This window comes from Diaphorina citri, unplaced genomic scaffold, assembly GCF_000475195.1.
Source record: "Diaphorina citri unplaced genomic scaffold, Diaci psyllid genome assembly version 1.1 scaffold1301, whole genome shotgun sequence".
Taxonomy (NCBI): Eukaryota; Metazoa; Arthropoda; class Insecta; order Hemiptera; family Psyllidae; genus Diaphorina; species Diaphorina citri.
In genome coordinates, this window is record NW_007378730.1 from 1 (window position 1) to 26,017 (window position 26,017).

The following is a 26,017-nucleotide window of genomic DNA, read 5'->3' on the forward strand; positions in this document are numbered from 1 at the left end:
GAAAAGTTTTACCGCAATAGTTACAAGAGAAATAATCCTTGTCGAAATGTAATAGCTTGTGCTTATTTAATAGGATCTTGGTTAGAAAGCGTTGGTCACAATCATCACATTTGAAAGGTTTATTTAGAGCCATATATTCTTTGGAATCTTCATGAGGTTTTACTTTCCTGATTGTAGCACCCTCTTCATTTTCTTTATTGATTTCATCTACACTACATGTTTTACTTTCATGTGATGACCTGAAACGACAAAAGGAAAAATATCCGTTACTTGTATTTCACTTATGTATCATTCTCAATCTCAGTATGTCATTTAAGTTATTATTATTCGGCTATACAAATAGTTGCTTTATAATATTATTTTTCAATTTTATATGATTCAAAGACTTTCTTCCCAGGCTGCATTTACAGTGTATACTTGATGTGTACTTCAATAGGAATTAGATTTGGAAACCTCCAAAGTACCTAACCGCGGTATTCAGGGCTTTTTGCCAGGATGCTTGCTTTTGTAATGTCCAGTAAGTGCTGATCTTTGTTTGAAGGATTTTGGACAGATAGAACAAACAAATGGTGATTCTCCTGTATGAATTCTCTCATGAATTGTTAAAATATTTTTAGAAACGAAAGATTTTCCGCAGTGTTCACAACAGTAGGGTTTCTCTCCTGTATGCATGTTCATATGAACAGCTAGGAAACGTTTCGAACACACTTTCTTGCCACAAATATCACATTTTGGTTTGGCATCACCATGAATAAGTCTCATATGTGCATTGCAAGCATTGGTACTACTATAGCATTTTCCACAAATTTGACACTGGCATGATTGTTGTGTTTTCAGACCGTGATGGACTATTTTTATATGAGATCGTAAACCACCTATTGTAGCATAGCTTGCAGGACACATCGTACATAAGTGTGTTTTCTGTCCCGTGTGAACAAACTGATGATCTTCCAGAGCTCCTAGGTAGGTAAATGCTTTAGGACATAGACTACACTTATAAGATTTGTACACAATTAATTTCTTGCCTTGATGAACAACTCTATCATGTCCCGCTACATCTTGTTTTCTCTTGAATTGTTTTTTGCAAACGGGACAAGAAAAAGGTCTTGCAGTACTATGAATCACTATATGTCTTCTTAGTTTATACTTGTGCAGAAAAGTTTTACCGCAATAGTTACAAGAGAAATAATCCTTGTCGAAATGTAATAGCTTGTGCTTATTTAATAGGATCTTGGTTAGAAAGCGTTGGTCACAATCATCACATTTGAAAGGTTTATTTAGAGCCATATATTCTTTGGAATCTTCATGAGGTTTTACTTTCCTGATTGTAGCACCCTCTTCATTTTCTTTATTGATTTCATCTACACTACATGTTTTACTTTCATGTGATGACCTGAAACGACAAAAGGAAAAATATCCGTTACTTGTATTTCACTTATGTATCATTCTCAATCTCAGTATGTCATTTAAGTTATTATTATTCGGCTATACAAATAGTTGCTTTATAATATTATTTTTCAATTTTATATGATTCAAAGACTTTCTTCCCAGGCTGCATTTACAGTGTATACTTGATGTGTACTTCAATAGGAATTAGATTTGGAAACCTCCAAAGTACCTAACCGCGGTATTCAGGGCTTTTTGCCAGGATGCTTGCTTTTGTAATGTCCAGTAAGTGCTGATCTTTGTTTGAAGGATTTTGGACAGATAGAACAAACAAATGGTGATTCTCCTGTATGACTTCTCACATGAATTGTTAAAATACTTTTAGAAACGAAAGATTTTCCGCAGTGTTCACAACAGTAGGGTTTCTCTCCTGTATGCATGTTCATATGAACAGCTAGAAACTGTTTCGAACTCACTTTCTTGCCACAAATATCACATTTTGGTTTGGCATCACCATGAATAAGTCTCATATGGTGTCTGTAAGCATCGTTACTACTATAGCATTTTCCACAAATTTGACACTGGCATGATTGTTGTGTTTTCAGACCGTGATGGACTATTTTCATATGAGATCGTAAACCACCTATGCTTGCAAAGATTGCAGGACACATGGTACATAAACGTGTTTTCTGTCCTGTGTGAACAAACTGATGATCTTCCAGAGCTGCTAAATGGGTAAATACTCTAGGACATAGACTACACTTATAGGATTTGTACACCTTCTTAGTTTGATGTAAACGCTGATGATTGATTACCCCATTTTCTCTCTTGAATCGTTTTCCACACAACGAACAAGAAAAAGGTTTTTGAGTACTATGAGATATCATGTGATTCCTTAGATATTTCTTTTCTGAAAAAATCAGCCCGCAAGAATTACAAGTGAAACCACCCTTGTTGAAATGCATTTGCTTTTTGTGCTGATTCAGTAGGATTTTGGATAGAAAGCATTGGAAACAATCATCACATTTGAAAGGTTTATTTAGAGCCATATATTCTTTGGAATCTTCATGAGGTTTTACTTTCCTGATTGTAGCACCCTCTTCATTTTCTTTATTGATTTCATCTACACTACATGTTTTACTTTCATGTGATGACCTGAAACGACAAAATAAAAAAATCCGTTACTTGTATTTCACTTATCATTCTCGATATGAGAATTAAGTTATTATTCAGGGTTTTGTAAAGGGACTTTTCAGTCTCATTCTGGCAGGATAAACAAGAACAAGGTTTATACGCTTTCCCTGGAATGAAATTAAATGACTAGTCCACGAAATTTTCAGAAAATTAGGGGGTGGAGGTACTTAAAAAATCAGTGGGATTACCCCTTCAGTTGAATAAAATATGCAATGTGTAGAACGTCAATGAATATGAGAGGGAATGCGCCGCAGGCCGTTTTTCGGCAATACTTGATTTTATTTTGAATATTTTTAATTTTTGACCAGGTGGCAAATTCCATAACTTTTCCAGGTTTTCTTTAAATTTTCACATTTTTCCATGGCTTTTTGGCCGATTTTCCGATTCCATGACTTTTCCAGATTTTTCAGGTCTCGTATAAATTCTGTTATTATTCGGCTGGACAGATAAGTACTTTATATGTATTTTATTTAAATGATTCAAACAATTCGAAGAGACTTTCTCCCCAACCAAATCCCTTAGTATTATTGCTGCACTTACATTGTATACTTGACAGGAATTAGATTTGGAACACTCCAAAACAAAATATCCAACCGTGGGATTCAAGGCTTTTTGCCAGGATGCTTGCTTTTGTAATGCCCAGTAAGTGCTGATCTTTGTTTGAAGGATTTTGGACAGATAGAACAAGCAAATGGTGATTCTCCTGTATGACTTCTCACATGAATTGTTAAATAATTTTTAGAAGCAAAAGATTTTCCGCAATATTCACAACAGTAGGGTTTTTCTCCTGTATGCATGTTCATATGAATCGCTAGGAATTCTTTGGAACACACCGTCTTCCCACAAATATCACATTTCGGCTTGGCATCACCATGAGCATATTTCATATGAACATAGTATCCTTGACGCCTATTGAAGGATTTTCCACAAAGTTCACACTGACATGATTCTTGAGGTCTCTTATATCCTTCATGAAGCACTTTAATGTGTCCCAAAAGAGCACCTTTACAGGTAAACCTTGCAGAGCACAAGTTACACATATGTGATTTCTGTCCAGTATGAACATATTGATGATCTTCCAGAGCTGCTAGGTGGGTAAATGCTTTAGGACATAGACTACACTTATAAGATTTGTACACATTATATTTCTTTCCCTGATGAACGATTCGATCATGTTTCGATACCTCATGCTTTCTCTTGAATTGTTTTTTACAAATGGGGCAAGAAAAAGGCTTCTCAGTACTGTGAGATATCATGTGATTTAACAGTCTAAATTTCTGCCTAAATGTTTGTCCACACAAATTGCAAGTGAGATGCCCTTCTGTATGTAATAGCTTGTGTTTATTCAGTAGAATCTTGGTTAGAAAGCATTGGTCACAATCATCACATTTGAAAGGTTTATTTAGAGCCACATTTTCTTTGGAAGCGCCGTGAGTGTTTACTTTCTTCTTTGTAGTACTCTCTTCTTTTTCATTTAACTTATGTGTTCTAGCTTCAGTTTCATGTGACAATCTGAAACGACACAAGGAAAGATTCCATTACTGCAAGTCTCTTCATTTTTTCCAACTTGCTCCTGTAGTTTCACTGCAATTTTGTTTATATCATGTGTTAATATTATAGTCGCATTGTTGTATATTTGGTTCACACAGTATTGATATTTCGGCCAACCCAGTATATTGGTTTCCATAGTGCCAACAATATGAAAAACTTTTTTCCTCATCTATCAATCCTTTTTTCTCTGTACTAAATATTTTAAAACGCATCCCGGCCAGCCTAGTTAGCTTAGTTGGTAGTGCGTCTGCCTTCTAAGCGCTAGGCCGCGGGTTCGATTCCCGCCCGGGGCGGATTTTATCCTGATGGGATAATGTTCGTTCTCGGAACGGCTGGCTTTCTCCTATCCTGTCTTCCTTCTCTCTCCGATTTCGGGACGATAAGACCCTAGAGTTACAGTTCCCTCTGTCAAACCTCTTAAAAAAAAAAAAAAAAAAAAAAAAAAAAAAAAAAAAAAAAAAAAACAAAAAAACAAAACTCTTTTTCTTTACTAAATTTTTCGCTGTCACAGTCCAACCAAATTTTGTTTCGCAAATTTTCTTTGGCAGTTAGTTGCTCTCTAACTTTTTACGGTACTTTTTACTCCAATTATTTTTTTACTTAAATTACTTTCCGCTTATTTTTTTCCAAACTAAAATTTTTCTTTCATTTAATTTTTCGTTGGTAGTTTCGAGCAGCTGTGCATCAACTACGCCAACGAACACCTGCAGTACTACTTCAACCAGCACGTGTTTCAATACGAACAGGAAGAATACAACAAGGAGGGTATTCGTTGGCGCCATATTGAATTCTCGGACAATACGCTGTGTCTGCAGCTGGTCGAGGGGAAACCCAATGGTCTCCTGTGTGTTCTGGATGATCAAGCCAAGTAAGTTTTGAATAGAATAGAATAGAATAGAATAAGGAGGGAATTCGTTGGCGCCATATTGAATTCTCGGACAATACGCTGTGTCTGCAGCTGGTCGAGGGGAAACCCAATGGTCTCCTGTGTGTTCTGGATGATCAAGCCAAGTAAGTTTTGAATAGAATAGAATAGAATAGAATAAGGAGGGAATTCGTTGGCGCCATATTGAATTCTCGGACAATACGCTGTGTCTGCAGCTGGTCGAGGGGAAACCCAATGGTCTCCTGTGTGTTCTGGATGATCAAGCCAAGTAAGTTTTGAATAGAATAGAATAGAATAGAATAAGGAGGGAATTCGTTGGCGCCATATTGAATTCTCGGACAATACGCTGTGTCTGCAGCTGGTCGAGGGGAAACCCAATGGTCTCCTGTGTGTTCTGGATGATCAAGCCAAGTAAGTTTTGAATAGAATAGAATAGAATAGAATAAGGAGGGAATTCGTTGGCGCCATATTGAATTCTCGGACAATACGCTGTGTCTGCAGCTGGTCGAGGGGAAACCCAATGGTCTCCTGTGTGTTCTGGATGATCAAGCCAAGTAAGTTTTGAATAGAATAGAATAGAATAGAATAAGGAGGGAATTCGTTGGCGCCATATTGAATTCTCGGACAATACGCTGTGTCTGCAGCTGGTCGAGGGGAAACCCAATGGTCTCCTGTGTGTTCTGGATGATCAAGCCAAGTAAGTTTTGAATAGAATAGAATAGAATAGAATAAGGAGGGAATTCGTTGGCGCCATATTGAATTCTCGGACAATACGCTGTGTCTGCAGCTGGTCGAGGGGAAACCCAATGGTCTCCTGTGTGTTCTGGATGATCAAGCCAAGTAAGTTTTGAATAGAATAGAATAGAATAGAATAAGGAGGGAATTCGTTGGCGCCATATTGAATTCTCGGACAATACGCTGTGTCTGCAGCTGGTCGAGGGGAAACCCAATGGTCTCCTGTGTGTTCTGGATGATCAAGCCAAGTAAGTTTTGAATAGAATAGAATAGAATAGAATAAGGAGGGAATTCGTTGGCGCCATATTGAATTCTCGGACAATACGCTGTGTCTGCAGCTGGTCGAGGGGAAACCCAATGGTCTCCTGTGTGTTCTGGATGATCAAGCCAAGTAAGTTTTGAATAGAATAGAATAGAATAGAATAAGGAGGGAATTCGTTGGCGCCATATTGAATTCTCGGACAATACGCTGTGTCTGCAGCTGGTCGAGGGGAAACCCAATGGTCTCCTGTGTGTTCTGGATGATCAAGCCAAGTAAGTTTTGAATAGAATAGAATAGAATAGAATAAGGAGGGAATTCGTTGGCGCCATATTGAATTCTCGGACAATACGCTGTGTCTGCAGCTGGTCGAGGGGAAACCCAATGGTCTCCTGTGTGTTCTGGATGATCAAGCCAAGTAAGTTTTGAATAGAATAGAATAGAATAGAATAAGGAGGGAATTCGTTGGCGCCATATTGAATTCTCGGACAATACGCTGTGTCTGCAGCTGGTCGAGGGGAAACCCAATGGTCTCCTGTGTGTTCTGGATGATCAAGCCAAGTAAGTTTTGAATAGAATAGAATAGAATAGAATAAGGAGGGAATTCGTTGGCGCCATATTGAATTCTCGGACAATACGCTGTGTCTGCAGCTGGTCGAGGGGAAACCCAATGGTCTCCTGTGTGTTCTGGATGATCAAGCCAAGTAAGTTTTGAATAGAATAGAATAGAATAGAATAAGGAGGGAATTCGTTGGCGCCATATTGAATTCTCGGACAATACGCTGTGTCTGCAGCTGGTCGAGGGGAAACCCAATGGTCTCCTGTGTGTTCTGGATGATCAAGCCAAGTAAGTTTTGAATAGAATAGAATAGAATAGAATAAGGAGGGAATTCGTTGGCGCCATATTGAATTCTCGGACAATACGCTGTGTCTGCAGCTGGTCGAGGGGAAACCCAATGGTCTCCTGTGTGTTCTGGATGATCAAGCCAAGTAAGTTTTGAATAGAATAGAATAGAATAGAATAAGGAGGGAATTCGTTGGCGCCATATTGAATTCTCGGACAATACGCTGTGTCTGCAGCTGGTCGAGGGGAAACCCAATGGTCTCCTGTGTGTTCTGGATGATCAAGCCAAGTAAGTTTTGAATAGAATAGAATAGAATAGAATAAGGAGGGAATTCGTTGGCGCCATATTGAATTCTCGGACAATACGCTGTGTCTGCAGCTGGTCGAGGGGAAACCCAATGGTCTCCTGTGTGTTCTGGATGATCAAGCCAAGTAAGTTTTGAATAGAATAGAATAGAATAGAATAAGGAGGGAATTCGTTGGCGCCATATTGAATTCTCGGACAATACGCTGTGTCTGCAGCTGGTCGAGGGGAAACCCAATGGTCTCCTGTGTGTTCTGGATGATCAAGCCAAGTAAGTTTTGAATAGAATAGAATAGAATAGAATAAGGAGGGAATTCGTTGGCGCCATATTGAATTCTCGGACAATACGCTGTGTCTGCAGCTGGTCGAGGGGAAACCCAATGGTCTCCTGTGTGTTCTGGATGATCAAGCCAAGTAAGTTTTGAATAGAATAGAATAGAATAGAATAAGGAGGGAATTCGTTGGCGCCATATTGAATTCTCGGACAATACGCTGTGTCTGCAGCTGGTCGAGGGGAAACCCAATGGTCTCCTGTGTGTTCTGGATGATCAAGCCAAGTAAGTTTTGAATAGAATAGAATAGAATAGAATAAGGAGGGAATTCGTTGGCGCCATATTGAATTCTCGGACAATACGCTGTGTCTGCAGCTGGTCGAGGGGAAACCCAATGGTCTCCTGTGTGTTCTGGATGATCAAGCCAAGTAAGTTTTGAATAGAATAGAATAGAATAGAATAAGGAGGGAATTCGTTGGCGCCATATTGAATTCTCGGACAATACGCTGTGTCTGCAGCTGGTCGAGGGGAAACCCAATGGTCTCCTGTGTGTTCTGGATGATCAAGCCAAGTAAGTTTTGAATAGAATAGAATAGAATAGAATAAGGAGGGAATTCGTTGGCGCCATATTGAATTCTCGGACAATACGCTGTGTCTGCAGCTGGTCGAGGGGAAACCCAATGGTCTCCTGTGTGTTCTGGATGATCAAGCCAAGTAAGTTTTGAATAGAATAGAATAGAATAGAATAAGGAGGGAATTCGTTGGCGCCATATTGAATTCTCGGACAATACGCTGTGTCTGCAGCTGGTCGAGGGGAAACCCAATGGTCTCCTGTGTGTTCTGGATGATCAAGCCAAGTAAGTTTTGAATAGAATAGAATAGAATAGAATAAGGAGGGAATTCGTTGGCGCCATATTGAATTCTCGGACAATACGCTGTGTCTGCAGCTGGTCGAGGGGAAACCCAATGGTCTCCTGTGTGTTCTGGATGATCAAGCCAAGTAAGTTTTGAATAGAATAGAATAGAATAGAATAAGGAGGGAATTCGTTGGCGCCATATTGAATTCTCGGACAATACGCTGTGTCTGCAGCTGGTCGAGGGGAAACCCAATGGTTTCTACCCAATCTAGAAGAGTTTTCTGAGTTTTGGCTGTTAGTGTCCAGAACTGATAGAAGTTGTCTACTTTCTCGTTGCATTGCATACAGATTTTTCTCGGTAGCTTATCATCTTGAGTAACCTGAAACAAACACACAAAGAGAACCTTTGGTAATTATGCATTAAACATTGAAGAGAATTATGGAATGACTTGTGAGTCATTTGACTAATTTCATGCCTAGAAAAGTTCATCTACCCATATTACTAGTCCTGATTTCTCCCTCCGGATTCTAATGTCAATAGGGAATCATGTAAAATCTAAAGCAAGGTCTCACACTGGCAAAATATGGCTTCTGTGGAGGACTTGAACTGGCTAGGAAACAATAAATGGAGAAGTTTCAAGTAACTAGCCTAGCTAGCAGTTTTCTCAAAGGGTTCTATGTACTTCACAAGTACAATCTTCACTAATTTATCAAAGTTAGACATTGCAAGACTGTAGAACTGAGCAATAATACACCCCATAACATCACACATGCATTGTTAAAAAAAAAAAAAAAAAAAAAAAATGAAAGTGCGTCCTCACAAGTCCAATATGAAGAAGATAAAGATTATGATGATGGGGAGGATAAACCGCTGCTACTAACCTGTGTAGAATGCAATGAGGACTATAATCTCCTTTTTTTCTGGTTCTGGCATTCATTTCATCACCCATATATCTTCAACTGCTAAGGTTTAATCAGGCTTTTATGTTTCTCCTTTTCGCTGGAATTTAAAGCACAGTTCAACTGTCCTCACAAGGCTGGGTGCACCTGTACGTGCTCTCCCAAACGGTCACCCGTTCGAAATACCACACACAACGTTGCTTAACTTCAGTGATCCGTAGGAAACTGGCGCATAAGATCGGTTTCACTTCGTCGCACGGGGAGTTCGAATACCCCTCACACGAATTTCCAAGGCAATCAAGTTCAGTGTGTTCTTCCAATGAATAATGGAATTTTACACCCATATTTATGAACAAAATGCTGGCTCTTGAGTTCGTGCTAAGCATAGTCTCAAGGCATTTGATTGGTCAATTTTGACTTGAGACTGATGATCTAAGAACGATCATTCGTGTTCATAAATACGAGTGTAGTCTTTCAATTTACTCCTCAGAGCTGAATCGAGCACAAAACGTCAAGTAGAATTCGAAGCTACAAAGATGCCGGATAGATTCTTGATAATGTAGGTAAAACCACTCACAGAGGAGTGTCCTAATCCCTACCCCACTTTCAAAATTTGCCTCCAACCCCTCTCTTTCTTCCTACAGACGGTAAAGGACATAAATCTTCACATTCAACCTGGATAAGGAACAAGTAAATCGACAACAAAATACAGTACTCACTCCTACAAACATCGAAAAAGTAAACTTTATTTCCTCACCTTCTCAACATGATTCTCCTAAATTTACTTGACTAGGAAGAAATCTTCCTAGTCAAGTCTCACGTTTAAATGTTCAACCTCTGAGCATTCTCGAAGCCTATACCCAAACAGTCTCAGAGTATTCTCAGAGAAGGTTCAACATGAAATTGTAGACTCGAATCTTTAGCATGAATACCTAGGTACATTTTTCCAAGTAAAGCGTACAGTGAAAGCGATCAGGAAATAAAATTAGCTTTTCCGATAAGTGTTTCTATTCTAAACCAAATATTCCTACCAGGGTCAATTGCATTGAAATTCAAAGGCTTAGAAAGGAATACTCAAAATTCGCATTACATTATTTTTACTTGTTTCTTGCTAGTTTAAAGTTAATATGAATATTTGTTTATTAACAATAATATCAGAGTTTTTTTCACCTTTATTTTTATATTCAAATACATTTTTGTCATGTAAATACTTGTGAATAAAAACAATTCGTTTTGAGCTCTTTCTTTTTACAATCTATTACTTACTGGAAGATTACAAAGAAAGTTGAAATTTTTCCACTATTTAGTCCGTTTTAACCGTGCGATGTTTCAAGTAATTAAGTATTGGTGATGATGATTTGATGAAAAATTGACCCTGGCAGTTTTAACGCCCCTTGCTTGCACTCTGGAGTTAAAGATGGATCACAAGAAATTATGAGAAACGCTGACCACTTACCTTGCTTGTTTTATATCTGATCAGTTTACACCACCTGTACAGTGTGCCCTCTAGACTAGGGGTTCTCAACTTGGTACCCACCTGACTTATTGGTGGTCATTTGTAGTCACAATAGACCAGGTGCGCTTAAGAAGGTAAGGTTTCAAAGTCAAAGACTAGACAAAATGAGGAATTGGGGAATGTTTCTTTTTCTTCTACGAATTTCAGATCCGGAGTTAAACCGATGAAAAAAAAAAAAAAAAAAAAAAAATGGTAAAACTTATTTAATTAAGTCTCCCCTGAAAAAAAAAAAAAAAAAAAAAATGGTAAATCTTATTTACTGACGTCTCCCGTACGCGATGACGTCACATGAACTGTCCCGAGCAAAGCTCCCTTGCAGGCAAGACTTTTATATTTTCGACCTTTTAAAGTTATTACAGGTACCACAAAGTTGAGAACTCCTGTCTTAAACAAGGAAGTAGGTAGAAGGAATAGGATCTTCGTGCATTGTAAACGGGGCTTTTACATAAATCGAACTAAATTTATACAGAAAGCTTCGAAAGTGTAAACTACACAAATCTAAGGTGTATGTATATTGTTTATGAATAGCAATAATCCTAAATATTCTTGATGGAAAGTAGAGCTCAGAGGACACTAAAAAGAACAACTTCCAGAAAGAAATAACCTGGAGGGAAGAAAGATGAAACCGCCCAGCAAATGAGAAAGGTAAGGAGAAGAAATACCTATGGGACAAAACGAGGACGAAAATATGGAACAAACCCATTCAAGATGCGACGAAAATACCTTCTGAAGAATGACGAAAATACCTACTGATGATGTGACGAAAATACCTACTGAAGATGTGATAAAAATACCTACAGAAGATGTGACGAAAATACCTACTGAAGATGTGACGAAAATACCTACAGGAATCGGGGAATGTTTCTTTTTCTTCTACGAATTTCAGATCCGGAGTTAAACCGATGAAAAAAAAAAAAAAAACTGGTAAATCTTATTTACTGACGTCTCCCGTACGCGATGACGTCACATGAACTGTCGAGCAAAGCTCCCTTGCAGGCAAGACTTTTATATTTTCGACCTTTTAAAGTTATTACAGGGTACCACAAAGTTGAGAACTTCTCCTATCTTAAACAAGGAAGTAGGTAGAAGGAATAGGATGTTCGTGCATTGTAAACGGGGCTTTTACATAAATCGAACTAAATTTATACAGCGAAAGTACACAAATACACAAATCTAAGGTGTATGTAAACTACACAAATCTAAGGTGTATGTATATTGTTTATGAATAGCAATAATCCTAAACATTCTTGATGGAAAGTAGAGCTCAGAGGACACTAAAAAGAACAACTTCCAGAAAGAAATAACCTGGAGAGAAGAAAGATGAAACCGCCCAGCAAATGAGAAAGGTAAGGAGAAGAAATACCTATGGCTATGGGACAAAACGAGGACGAAAATATGGAACCAACCCATTCAAGATGCGACGAAAATACCTACTGATAATAATGTGACGAAAATACCTACTGATAATGTGACGAAAATACCCACTGAAGAATGACGAAAATACCTACTGATAATGTGACGAAAATACCTTCTGAAGAATGACGAAAATACCTTCTGAAGAATGACGAAAATACCTTCTGAAGATGTGATTTTTATCACAATACCTACTGAAAATACCTACAGAAGATGTGACGAAAATACCTTCTGAAGAATGACGAAAATACCTTCTGAAGAATGACGAAAATACCTTCTGAAGAATGACGAAAATACCTACTGATAATGTGACGAAAATACCTTCTGAAATATGACGAAAATACCTACAGAAGATGTGACGAAAATACCTACAGAAGATGTGACCAAAATTCCTACTGACACAAAAAGTGAAGATTTGTGGGATGGAGCTCCAAATGAGACAACCTCGTTTATTGATCCTATACAAGTTGGAAAGTAAAGCGGTTTCGTTTCCTAAGGGAGAAAAACTGTCATTCAATTCCCGCGAAAAGTTAACGTCCGCCAGCCCAGTTAGCTTGGAAGGTAACGCGTCTGTCTTGTAAGCGCCAGGTCGCGGGTTCGATTCCCGCCCGGGGGCGGATTTTATCCTAAACCGATAAGGTTTGTTCCATCATTCATATCCTGTCTGGCTTTCTCCTATCAGTCCTATCCTGTCTTTCTTTTCCCTTCGTTTTCGGGACGATAAGGCCTTAGCTGTTGTTACAAGGTCCTTTTTTTCAAACCTCTTGAAAAAGAGTCATTGAGAGAGATAAAGGAAGGTAGGAGGGACACACTGGACAGGTGGAATGGTCAGATATATTTCAAGAGTTATGATAAAAACACACTTTGAGGTACTCTGGTACTAGAAAAATGTTTGGATAACATTTTAAAACACTTGAGTAGGTATGCAGACAAAAACTTGATCACTTCAAACCTCGATCAACTTTTTCGCCCTGTAGAAAATAGGCCACCCGACACTTGACTAATCGATTGGAACGCCTTGTATTCGCACTAATGTATACAGATCATGTTGGTAACTATTTTTGGACAGATCTTAAAGGTTACACGACGAATAATGAGTTAATTAAAAATAATGAATAATACTGTACAAGGTAATAAAGCTGAGGCTTGATACCTAGGATTTAGGAGGGGGTGAAAAACAATCTTTAGATACATTTACATCAATGCCCAATCTACCACTGAGAGTTAGGACAGTGTCAATGGTGTTCTTTGATGTCAACCATTCAATTTACACAGGCTAGTATTTCTTTAGCCCTGGATTAATTGAAAACTTTCAGCTGTAAGATCAGGTGTAGAAGAGGGAAGATCAAAGGATTTTAGTGTGACTGAGAGTGGATGCAATGTGAGAGGTTTAGACCACCGTCCGTCAGATGGTCTTGGAAAACTGTCTGAGAGTGAGTGGCAGAGATAAAAGTTGTCAAAAGAGAGATGAGGAGTGCACTTACATGTACTGGAAGACACGATATGATCTTATAATAGAGGAGTCTGATTTCATGTCCGTGTTCTCCTGTTTCTTTTTTGAATGAAGAATTGTTTTGTCCACAAATGAAGTAGACTTGATCTTGCATGAAATGATTCTGTTGCATGTAGGTCCCTACTTGTCATGATTTTCAAATAAATAATGTGTCAAAAATGTTTCCATCTGATGTCTGGTTTACTCTAGATTTCCATTAATGGACTTTGTAGAAGGGATGAAAATTGAATTGAAAAGAATACTCCCATACACTCTTGCACTTTGTACAAGTACTTATACTGCTTGTCAAGATAAAGTAAAAATATTGTTGATAATTTGATATGGATTTGACTGTTGGGATCTCTTACCTACCCTTAGAATCCAAAGTACAATGTTGACATGTTTGGTAACCTTTGAGAATGTTTGGAGACTGTTCAGGTGTATCCTCCAAGCATTATCAGGGGTTAGCAAACACAAGGTTAGATTGTAGGCCCCAGCTGTGGTCATTTTTTGACACATACATTTTGATTAATTAAATTATTTAATCATTAACAGCTATGGGCTATGTTTTGGACACTGTTAAACTAATGATACGTTTTAAGGGGATATTGTAAGCAAGACATACATCATGATTGTGGGGATCACACTACAGTGTCTTTTTTAGCTTGATAATTTTTGTGACAAGGCTCAAACGGTGAGAACCAATCACATGCTTGTCATAGGGAGAGAATTCCAAGAATTTTCTTCCAATGTTATTAAGACAAATAGTTTAGAGTATGTAATCTGTATTTGCAAGAACTTCCCCTTTACAGTGATAAGGAAGTAAAGGAGGTATCGATTGTGGTGTACATTAATATTATTATGTTACTTGTCACACTATGTATACTGTAGTATGTACGTTTTACAACGCTGCATTGTCTTTTGATAACTCCTTGGTCTCAAAAATCATCAAGCTAAAGGAGGTAGACAACTAATTTATTACTATGAACATTATTTTCGTTCAATTAATTGCTGTGATCTAAGTAGAAACAAAGAATAACACAGTCATGTGTATGGGTTTGTCGTCTAGTCAATATTGAAGGCAGACTCCAGTCAACCTCTCTTGATAGGTTGACTGAGTTTACAATGACTAGTCATAATCATCACTTAGGTAGCTACTAATTTTATTGGCAGAAGAATCTTCTGATCTTCTATCAGTACGAGTTGGTATAATTATTATATTTTTTTTTCTTTTTAATTAAACTTTCTGACTAATATTCATATGAAACAATTGCGCGAGGTTTATTGTCTAATTCCCTATTTAGGAGTCCCCCCCCCCAATGTTTTATTCTGATTTTATTACAGGATGTTTATCTATTTCTTGGATTTTTATTATTTTTTTTTTTATTATTATTATTTTTTTTTTCCTTACTGTATCTGAAATATCCTATATTATGTTTTTGTCAAGTAGCGCCTTTTTCTACTCTCTTTATTTTCAAGTGAAATAACTTTTGTCATCTCTGATGATAATCAAATTGTATTTCCCCCCCATTATTATTAATATGTAGCTTTAATTAAATACTTTTAACAGTCAATGTTTTTTATCTCTACATAATAACCTGATTTTTGCTAATGTTCTCTAGGACTATAACTTTATAATAAGATAATAACTGATTTACTGGATTAGTAAATGAGCTTAGTATTGAAGCCCATTGTCGTAGGGAACTTTGTTCTTAAATTAGATACTGAACAGTATACATTTTGTTGATTAAGAACTTGTGCGGATTGTAAACCAAGATTCTAGTGAATAGAGAAAGTGAACCAATACGTGAATTGTAAGACGAACATATTGTTTTCTTTTTTAGGGGATCAAGTGGTCTAAATTTCTACTCTCTTTATTTTCAAGTGAAATAACTTTTGTCATCTCTGATTGTGATATTTAAATGTTATGTACGGACAGATTTTCTTGTTTTTCTTTTAGCATGTATACAGCGAGATATTGCCGCAGTAATAGTAATACAACTGTTTGGTATGTGACTACGCTATTTGTTTCACATGGATGCATCTGCTCTGTGCAGTGCTTGCATAATTATAATGTTTGATATTTTGATTATCAACCAAAGTTTGCATTTGTTATCAATGTTTTGGTCATGTATACCTTATAGACGAATATATCTATTCTGTCCCATGTTAAATTCCACCTTGTAAAAAAAAAAAAAAAAAAAAAAAAAAAAAAAAAAAAAAAAAAAAACTCCCCACTTCTATTGTAAGTAGGTGGTTTCTTATAAATAGGTTTCCTTTTTTATATGTTCGAATTATTTCATGATCTGGTTATTTATGAAAATGTTTTTTTTATTATTATTATTATTATTAATTAACCACGGCTAGTGTTTTTTGCAATTTTTTTTCTTTGTTTTTAAAGTTTTATATTTTCCCCAAGAATGCTTAAAATATGGCAAAATAAGCAAAAGAAGTAAGTCTGTTTAGGCTTTTTTATAGCATTTTTCATGGCAAAATGAGCCTTTTTTTTAGGCTTTTATGGCATTTTTCCAAATTTTGCCAAAATATGGCAAAATAGTATGGCGCCATGGCAATATGGCATTCTAACTTCCTTGGTCATTCGTTATTAGACTTGATGTTTTGTACTTTGTCTTTCTTTTTATCTTAATGTTTGGTCTTAAAATGAGAATCAAATTGTATATGTAGCTTTAATTAAATACTTTTAACAGTCAATGTTTTTTTATATCTACATAATAACCTGACTTTTGCTAATGTTCTCTAGGACTATAACTTTATAATAAGATAATAACTGATTTACTGGATTAGTAAATGAGCTTGGTATTGAAGCCCATTGTCGTAGGGAACTTTGTTCTTAAATTAGATACTGAACAGTATACATTTCGTTGATTAAGAACTTGTGCGGATTGTAAACCATGATTCTAGTGAATAGAGAAAGTGAACCAATACGTGAATTGTAAGACGAACATATTGTTTTCTTTTTTAGGGGATCAAGTGGTCTAAATTTATTAAATAATGAAAGTGCCTCCTCACAAGTCCAATATGAAGAAGATAAAGATTATGATGATGGGGAGGATAAACCGCTGCTACTAACCTGTGTAGAATGCAATGAGGACTTTATCAATGTAAATGACTTTGTGTCTCATCTCCGCGGTCATGATAGCACATCTCATGTGTGTGATATTTGTCTGGAAGCATTCCCCTCGTCTGATGATAGAGATCTACACTTCCTGTCTCATCTCACATCCGATGGTCTGTATCAGTGCAATGAGTGCGAGTTTGTAGGCAAACGTCTCACTCATCTCAAGACACATAAGAAAATACATGAGAAAGTATACGGCGTGTATTGTGACGTGTGTGGACGAGGTTTCCATCAGAATAATGAAGTAACTTTGCACAAGATCAAGGAGCACAACGCATTCCCCTTCCAGTGTGAAATTTGCCACAAGATATTCACCAACAAGTCTACCATGTGGTCGCACAAGAAAGCGCACAAACCAGAAGATCAAATCCCGTGGGAGTGTGAGCATTGTCATAAGGTCTATCCGAACAAGAGAAGCTACAAGAGACATAAGCAGGTACATCTGGGTGTGAAGCATGAGTGTGAGGTGTGTCATAAGAAGTTGAGTTCCAAGCAGCATTTGAAGCTGCACATGCTAACACATAGCAAGGAGAAGCCGCTAGTATGTACAGTGTGCAACAAGGGCTTCAAGAGGAAAGATTATCTGAACGAACACATGCGTATTCATACTGGAGATAGACCTTACAAGTGTGATATATGTGACAAGGGATTCACGCAGAAGCAAGCACTCAACACACATGTCCTTTCCCACACCAAACAAAAACCATACCAGTGTCTCATATGTGCAGATAGATTTATAACCAGGACTTTGGTGCGCTATCACTTGAAATCACACCATGGGTTGAACGCAAAGCAGGTGGATCAACCTCAGTTCTCATACTTTGATGACAATGTCTAGACTTACCAGTCTATCCAGACAAGAAGATCTCATAACAACAAGTGTGGCTATATATTCTTAGGTTAATACATATGTGCATTTCACGTGGTCCGTGTATGAAATGAAAATCTATTGAACCATTCTCTTCAGGGTCTTTCTCTCCTAACAACAAGTGTGGCTATATTTTCTTAGGTTAATACATATGTGCATTTCACGTGGTCCGTGTATGAAATGAAAATCTATTGAACCATTCTCTTCAGGGTCTTTCTCTCCTGATGAAGGAATAATGTTGTAGAATTGTGGGCATTGATTCAAACGTGTCTTGGAACTAAATTCAATTGTGTCCTCAATAAATCAAGCCTTTTCTGTAGGTATTGTTTATGATAAGTTGATAAAGTATAATAAAAATGTTGCTACCTATTTAAGTGTAGAATATGAATTATTTTCCCTCTGTCTAAGCTCGTATTGTACCTATGTGTGTAATTTCAAATTAATGTAGAAACAGGAGTACTTAAATGTGTTTGTTTTTTATGTTACTTACATTCATGAATTTATTTTGTGTAGGGTGGACCCATCCCCGCTCTGGCCCTTTTTGAGTAGTTTTTCCCCCTGTCGAAACATTCTTATGTCAAGTACCTTTAGCTTTATAAATTTTCCGCTTCGAAAACTTAAGAAAGAGAGCATTAAAGGTATAAATGGACCGGTTTTGTTACTGCATTTTTCTTCCTTTTTGCATTTACCTAATGGTTTGTAGACAATTATTTGGTTCCCTACCTGTTGTGCACTGCATTTATTTCCACAAGAACAAGCTTTGATATCTTTAGGGATTATCTTACTTTAATGTGTACCTACCAATAGTTTGTTAATAACCACTATTAATTCCATGATGTCTTGTAAATACAAAGGCTAATGATTTGATTTTTGTAAATTGATTTCTTATTGTTATTTCTATCGATTTCTATCATTCATAAATATGTATGTATTTATACTGAAAGTTAGACTTTTATTGAATTCAACATGGGCAAAGCAAGCGGTTATCAACTTTCATGATTTTGCTGAATGTACAAATTAGGTATCTACATACAAGAATATTTTAGATAGTTTTCTTGTGATCTGATCCAGATTAAAGTCATATGTGTATGTACATTCCATTAAAAGGCGAGGTAGGTTATCGATCATTTATAATGCCCCTACCCTCTGCATGGTTAATGTACACAGGTACAGAACAAAACACCAAACATAATTACATGGTATCTTTATAATATAAAAATTGAAGTCCTTTGTTTAAAGTGTTAAGTATGGACTTGTGTGATGCTTAGTTAATAATTGTACACTTTATTATTTAGAATTCATCAGGTTTATTTATTATCCTTCCCGATTATTAATTGTACAAAAAGTAAAATTGTCTTGTTATTATTATATGAAATGAGTAGAACCTGTTAATGTTAATAGACGAAGACAGGAACATGGTTGTTATATCGTGAGTGACCTTTACTTCCTTCCCGATTATTAATTGTACAAAAAGTAAAATTGTCTTGTTGTTGTTATTATTATATGAAATGAGTAGAACCTGTTAATGTTAATAGACGAAGACAGGAACATGGTTGTTATATCGTGAGTGACCTTTACTCCATAGTCGAGAAGTAATGCCATTAAAAACACATTTTTATATTTCTCTTTTTAGGTTATCTGATACCGAAGCAATTGAACCAAAACCTTCTAAATATATTAAAGTGGAATGTCCCGTATGTGGTAAAGTGCTGTCAAGAAAAAGCAAACTAGTATCGCACATGCGCAGTTTTCATACTAGCGTGACCCCTGAAGCAGGAGGAGACAACAACGACACATCAGGTCATATGAGTCAAATCCAGACTATGTTGATGCTAGATCATAAGAAACCCAAATCCAGAGCTCCTGTTGAATGTTCCTACTGTGGTAAAGTTCTATCTCGCAAAGATAAGCTGACGCGACACATTGCTGCTGTCCACTCTGGTAAGGAGTATCCGTGTGAACAATGTGATAGGAAGTTTACCAATGGCTACAAGTTGAAGCAGCATATGTTAACACACATGCAGAAGGATACGTCCATCTCCATTGATGTGATCAGCGAAATCAAAAAGTTCAAGTGTGATCAATGTGACTATGCCACCAAAGATAAATACAACTTGGGAACTCATATCAAGCGAAGACATACCAAGGAGTACTCGGTGCTGTGTACACAATGTGGCTTTGGCTGTTATACCAACAGGGAACTGGAGGAACATCAAATCCTAACGCATGGTGCTGAGCCTTACCATTGTAAATATTGTGATAAAACATTTACCAAACGCATGAATGTGAAGACGCACGAACGTATGAAACATGAGAACCACAAACCTTACGAGTGTTACATTTGTAACAAGATCCTGGTGTCCCGGGGCAGACTCAATGAACATTTGAACCAAGTTCATCTCGCACAGAGGTTTGAATGTAAACTTTGCCACAAGACGATCGTGTCGGAGAAAACATTCAAGAAGCACATGGCGCTGCACAGTGATGCCAAACCTTTCGTGTGTAACATTTGTGGCAAGGATTTCAAACTAAAGTACTATGTCAACTTACACATGAGGACACATACAAGGATTCGACCGACATTTGAGTGTGATGTCTGTCATCAAATCTTCCCTACTGACTTCCGCACGAAACATATGTTAGTTCATGATGTAGAGAAGTCACATCTCTGCTTTGTATGTGGTGCAGGCTTTGTGAATGATGCAGGACTTAAAGTTCACATGAGGAAACATCAATAGTAGATAGGATGGCGATCACTCTCTGATCACTCTTACCAAGTGTAACATATTATTGTCTTGGTTCCTATACTATACAACATGTGTATGTTGATTGTTAAATTATACAAAGTTTCATATGTATGTTTGAATATAATGTAGATAATCATGTCATTTTATACTACTTTACTCCTGTTGCAGGAATACACTTTTCTTGTATAAAATTTAAACAATGTTTTATTATTAGTATTTATTACATGTATTGTAAGGAAATTTTATCAATGATTTGTACTCTGTATTTGATATGAACTGTCTCACGTTGAGAGAAAATAGAATCTTCTAACTTGTGATTTCTTTTTGAAAATACTGAGTCTTGGATAATGCAGTGTACTTATTGTATAAGTTAATGAGAGTAAAGTCTATCACTATTGTACATAATGTATTCTGATTTACAAAATATCAATAAATTAAAATTAAAAAGATCTGTATAAGTTAATGAGAGTAAAGTCTATCACTATTGTACATAATGTATTCTGATTTACAAAATATCAATAAATTAAAATTAAAAAGATGGGTTCAATTTAATAACGACGTGTTTCCTGTTTTCTTTCATTTCCATTAGATGACCAAACTTTCGTCTACACCTATGTACTTCTGCGAAATTTAAAATTACCTCCTATGAAATGTTTTTCTCTTTGGCTTGCGTATCGGTTATTATTTAGATTAGGTACTTACTAAACGTAATAATAATGGTGAATGTTTCCTGTTTTCTTTCATTTCCATTAGATGACCAAACTTTCGTCTACACCTATGTACTTGTGCGAAATTTAAGATTACCTCCTATGAAATGTTTTTCTCTTTGGCTTGCGTATCGGTTATTATTTAGATTAGGTACTTACTAAACGTAATAATAATGGTGATGAAATAAATGTAAACCTGACCCTACCCCGTCCTCTATGTTAATGTAAGAAATACTGGATTAGCTGTTAATATAATAGATAATCTAAGTAAACTGGGTAATGGTGATGGAATATGACATGCTGAAGTGATTATAAAACCGAGTTTTATATTTCTTTCTAGGTATAAAATAAAAAAGGTTAAGAAACCAAGAGCACCATCAACAGGCCAGAAGTTACCATGTCCTCACTGCACAAGAGAAATGTCTACTGAGGATAAACTCGCGTCTCATATTAAAGCAAGTCACTCGTTCCCATGTAAAGCCTGCAATCTTGTATTCACGTTAAAGAAGGATCTGAATGCTCACAGATTTCTCAATGAATCTTGTTTAGAACACTCGCAGGAAGATACAGAGAAGTTCAGCTGCTCCTTGTGTAGCTATTCTGTGACGATCAAGAGAAATCTCATCATGCATATCAAGAGGAAACATACAGATGAGTTTAGTATTCTATGTCCGGAGTGTGGCCGAGGCTTCTTCAATGAGAAAGAGTTGGCAGCTCACAAGATAGAGATCCATGGCGCAGACCCCTTCCTCTGTATCCCTTGTAATAAACCATTCTCCAAGATAGAAAACTACCGCCTCCATCAACGTCGCTATCATTTGAATTCTGTCAACAAGGAGTGTAAAATTTGTCACAAAGTATTGAGAACAGCCAGGCTGAGTGAACACATGAAGCAAGTGCATTACGCCAAACTATTTGATTGTCATATCTGTGGCAAGACAGTGGTCACGGAGAAGAATTACAAGAAACATATGCAGCTACATAGCGATGATAAACCATTTGAATGTCAATTCTGTAGGAAAGCATTCAAACTGAAATATTACCTCACGTTACATTTACGCACACACACAGGTGTGAGGCCGATGTTCGAATGTGATATCTGTCATAAAGTGTTACCCACTGACTGTCGGATGAAACATATGGCATCACATAATGTACTCAAGACATGTCTATGTAGTGTTTGTGGTGCGGGCTTTGTCAATGATGTAGGCTTGAAAGTTCATATGAGAAGACATCTATGAAATCAATCAATCATCTGGCTGTATCAATTCTCAACATTCCATATTCAAATCTATTGCTATAATATTTTTTTTTTTTTTTTTTTTTTTAATGCCTGTTTTTCCAATCGTTGGGTTTAACTGTAAGGGGAAATGACCGTTTTTCAAATGTTGCATTGCCTGTATTTCCAATCGTTAGGTTTAACTGTAAGGTGAAATGACCGTTTTTCAAATGTTGCAATTTTATTTAATTGTAGATTATTTCAAAATAGCATAAAATAATACTGATGAATTAATTATCTTTATCTATTTTGTATCCTTTTTGTATTTAAATCGAAGAAATCTATGTTCCGAATATAAGTCGTGTTTATATGATTGAATATTATCTAATGTTTGGTACTTTGATGACAATGTCTAGACTTACCAGTCTATCCAGACAAGAAGATCTCATAACAACAAGTGTGGCTATATTTTCTTAGGTTAATACATATGTGCATTTCACGTGGTCCGAGTATGAAATGAAAATCTATTGAACCATTCTCTTCAGGGTCTTTCTCTTCTGATGAAGGAATAATGTTGTAGAATTGTGGGCATTGATTCTAATGTTTGTTATTTCTTATGAAATGTCTATTTAGTTTAAATTTCGCCTGGTGCTTTACATTGATCCTAATAACTAGTTAGTATAGTATGAACAGCAAAGAGCTACCCTACACCCTACTACCTCATGTATTGTGCATTATACCTACCTGTTTGTGTTTTCTGGCAGCGACGATTTCACACCTAATAAAAATATTTAATATTTCTTTTTAGGTTAAAGACCAAGTCGAAAAAATCTTCCGGAATATCCAAGAACGAGAATTTGCGGCCATGCACCTTGTGTGACAAGAAACTTGCATCTGAGAGGAAATTGAAAGAGCACATTCGTAAGCAACATCCTACTTCTGTAGAAGCCGATCTCATACGACGAGAAAAATATGAAAGAGAGAAAGTGCAATGTCCTTACTGTGCCAAGTTCTTATCGAGGAAAGAAAAGTTGAATCGGCACATCCGTACAGTACATACAGATGTGAATTACAAGTGTGAGATCTGTGGTGAGGAGTTCCTATCCAAGACGAGATACAATCGACATGTGGTCACGCATGAAGAGAAGCAAAAGTTTGAATGTGAGTGTGGCTATGTGACGTGTAACAAATACCGCCTCACTGAACATGTACGCCGGACACATCTCAAGGATTATAAAGTACTTTGTCCTATCTGTGGCTATGGGTGCTTCCGCAATGCAGAACTAGAGGAACATTTCATATCTGCTCACAGCGCCGACAGATTCAAATGTGTTTTCTGTGAGAAATCCTTCGCGCGGAATTGTAACTTGAAGCTTCATATCCGACGTTATCATGATAAGAGTGATAATACAGAATGTCCTCTCTGTGGTAAGAGCTTCCCCTCACGCGGTCGTCTCAATGAACATTTGATCCAAGTACATCCAGCACAGAAACACCAGTGTCATATCTGTAACAAGATCGTCGTGTCTGAGAAGACACTGAAGAAACATCTCCTCCTCCATACAAACTCAGAACCATTCCACTGTCCAGAGTGTGGGAAAGCGTTCAAGTTCAAGCGATATGTGACGTTACACATGCGAACACACACAGGGAACTGGCCCACATTTGTGTGTAAGATTTGTAACGCCACCATCTCTTCCGAGTATAGAACCAAGCACATGCAGACACATGATGTGGAGAAGAGTTTCCTGTGCAGTATTTGTGCCGCTGGGTTTATTAATGATAGCGGACTCAAAGCACATATGAGGAAGCATCAATAGCAATTAGCCTTACCCACTTATGCGGCCTTATCATAGGTGGGTAGTCGGCATACAAATAGTAATACTTGAATACACCATTGTAATAAGTTTCTACTGTGAGTAATTCATACAATACTTGGGGACAGTTTCACTCAAATGAAGTGGATCTTGGTCCATGAAAAATAAATGAAAGGTAAGCCTGTGCAGACTTAACCACGTTCTACGAATTATACTTTGGTTTTGTAATAATCCGAACGCAATATAAACCCTACAAGTGAGAACTTACTTGTGTTCTCAGTACGGCTATTGTGATCGAAGTTGGTCAACCCTGTTCAATTTAAATTTTGTTACTTTAATGTGTACCTACCAATAGTTTGTTAATAACCACTTTTAATTCCATGATGTCTTGTAAATACAAAGGCTAATGATTTGATTTTTGTAAATTGATTTCTTATTGTTATTTCTATCGATTTCTATCGTACAAGTGAGAACTTACTTGAGTTCTCAGTACGGCTATTGTGATCGAAGTTGGTCAACCTTGTTCAATTTAAATTTTTCGTTCGTCTTCCTAGAAAAATGGCTTCTGCTAGCTTTTTTTAAGAAGATACACAAAAATACTGAATTATTATCGAGACTTTACTGTTTATCCACGTATTTTGTGAAATATTCAGTATCTACCTATCTACAATGGTGTACGTATTCAAGTGATTGCTTAGGATTTAAACATAAGGTAGATTTTTGTACATAAACTAAACTGATATTTAAAAGGTAGTTGTGCATAAGGCGCGTCCATGAGACATTACAAAAATCTGTCTATAAAAAGTTAAAGTGAATGAAACGAAAATGAGCAGTTTCTAAAATATCGTGAATTTTCAGTAATAAATACAAAATATTCAAGTGAAATTAACAAAAAATGAGTTTTCCAGCATTTTCCCTAGGTACTAATATCGCTAAAAGTAACCCTTTATCTTGAAAATCCGTACAACCGAAAAAATCGTACAGGTTGGCATGATAATTTCGAAAGTGAATGAAACGAAAATGAGCAGTTTCTAAAATATCGTGAATTTTCAGTAATAAATACAAAATATTCAAGTAAAATAACAAAAAATGAGTTTTCCAGCATTTTCCCTAGGTACTAATATCGCTAAAAGTAACCGTTTATCTTGAAAATCCGTACAACCGAAAAAATCGTACAGGTTGGCATGATAATTTCCGTACGACTTCTTTTACTTCTTTTCAAAAACAGAAAGTGTCAACAAACATGGATGAAATGAAAAGTTGAAAATTGCAAGAAAAAGTCAGTAAAAATAATATTAAACAAACATAAGTGCTAGAATACTTTATTTTTTATTTTATTTATTATTATTATTATTTCAAAATCTACCTCAAAACTACATTTAGAACACTCTAACAGTAAGTTTTTCCTCTTATACAGAAATTTTCAGTAAATTTGCGATGGACGTGTCTTATGCATAATACACCTGTAAACACTGAAAAGTATTATTATTATTATTATTATTATTTTTCAAAATCTACCTCAAAACTACATTTAGAACACTCTTACAGTAAGTTTTTCCTCTTATACAGAAATTTTCAGTAAATTTGCGATGGACGTGTCTTATGCATAATACACCTGTAAACACTGAAAAGATGGCCGCCGTGCAGCCGTGCTCGTCAGAGTTGTTCGAAATATCGTGGAGATAAGATTTCAAAATTTGTTTCTTAAGTGCTAATCAATAAAATATGTGACTTTTATGACTTCGCGCTTTTTAAAACTTCACTATAGTGGGTGGCCTAACGTCACAATTTTGGCCAAAAGCTGCATTTATTCAGGAAAGCACCAAATTTGGTATGGACCTTCATTGGGCACTCCTAATGCAAGTATCTTCCCTCTTATAGACAGATTTTTGTAATGTCTCATGGACGCGC

General features: G+C 36.6%; 3 protein-coding genes across 3 annotated transcripts; 1 reads left to right on the forward strand and 2 right to left on the reverse strand.

The window, feature by feature from the left end:
* Positions 1-39: 39 nt before the first annotated feature.
* On the reverse strand, positions 40-3,231 carry LOC103515235 (zinc finger protein 99-like). The gene is made up of 3 exons (XM_026827983.1): positions 3,121-3,231; positions 1,639-2,541; positions 40-1,429 (listed from the first exon to the last, which is right to left on the reverse strand). Coding segments are annotated over exons 1-3 (1,857 nt in total). The 5' UTR covers positions 3,123-3,231; the 3' UTR covers positions 40-477.
* On the reverse strand, positions 3,151-4,349 carry LOC103515237 (putative zinc finger protein 702). The gene has a single exon (XM_026827987.1). The coding sequence runs from the start codon at positions 3,834-3,836 to the stop codon at positions 3,183-3,185; it is 654 nt and encodes a 217-aa protein (XP_026683788.1). The 5' UTR covers positions 3,837-4,349; the 3' UTR covers positions 3,151-3,182.
* An 11,826-nt stretch (positions 4,350-16,175) lies between these two features.
* On the forward strand, positions 16,176-24,414 carry LOC103515239 (zinc finger protein 62 homolog). The gene is made up of 5 exons (XM_026827984.1): positions 16,176-16,203; positions 16,568-17,580; positions 19,191-20,353; positions 21,531-22,275; positions 23,081-24,414. The coding sequence occupies exons 1-5, from the start codon at positions 16,176-16,178 to the stop codon at positions 24,107-24,109; spliced, it is 3,978 nt and encodes a 1,325-aa protein (XP_026683785.1). The 3' UTR covers positions 24,110-24,414.
* The last annotated feature ends 1,603 nt before the right edge of the window (positions 24,415-26,017 follow it).

What these genes read in the sequence shown, in the direction of transcription:
- LOC103515235 (XM_026827983.1), bottom strand. An exon ending in AGCAAGCATCCTGGCAAAAA is followed by an intron (nt 1,430 to 1,638) that starts GCCCTGAATACC and finishes ACATAAGTGAAA; the next exon opens with TACAAGTAACGGATATTTTT.
- LOC103515237 (XM_026827987.1), bottom strand. Translation starts at nt 3,836, where the DNA reads ATGATATCTCACAGTACTGAGAAGCCTTTTTCTTGCCCCATTTGTAAA.
- LOC103515239 (XM_026827984.1), top strand. Translation starts at nt 16,176, where the DNA reads ATGGCAATATGGCATTCTAACTTCCTTG. An exon ending in ATGGCATTCTAACTTCCTTG is followed by an intron (nt 16,204 to 16,567) that starts GTCATTCGTTAT and finishes GTGAATTGTAAG; the next exon opens with ACGAACATATTGTTTTCTTT. An exon ending in CACATGAGGAAACATCAATA is followed by an intron (nt 20,354 to 21,530) that starts GTAGATAGGATG and finishes TATTAAAGCAAG; the next exon opens with TCACTCGTTCCCATGTAAAG.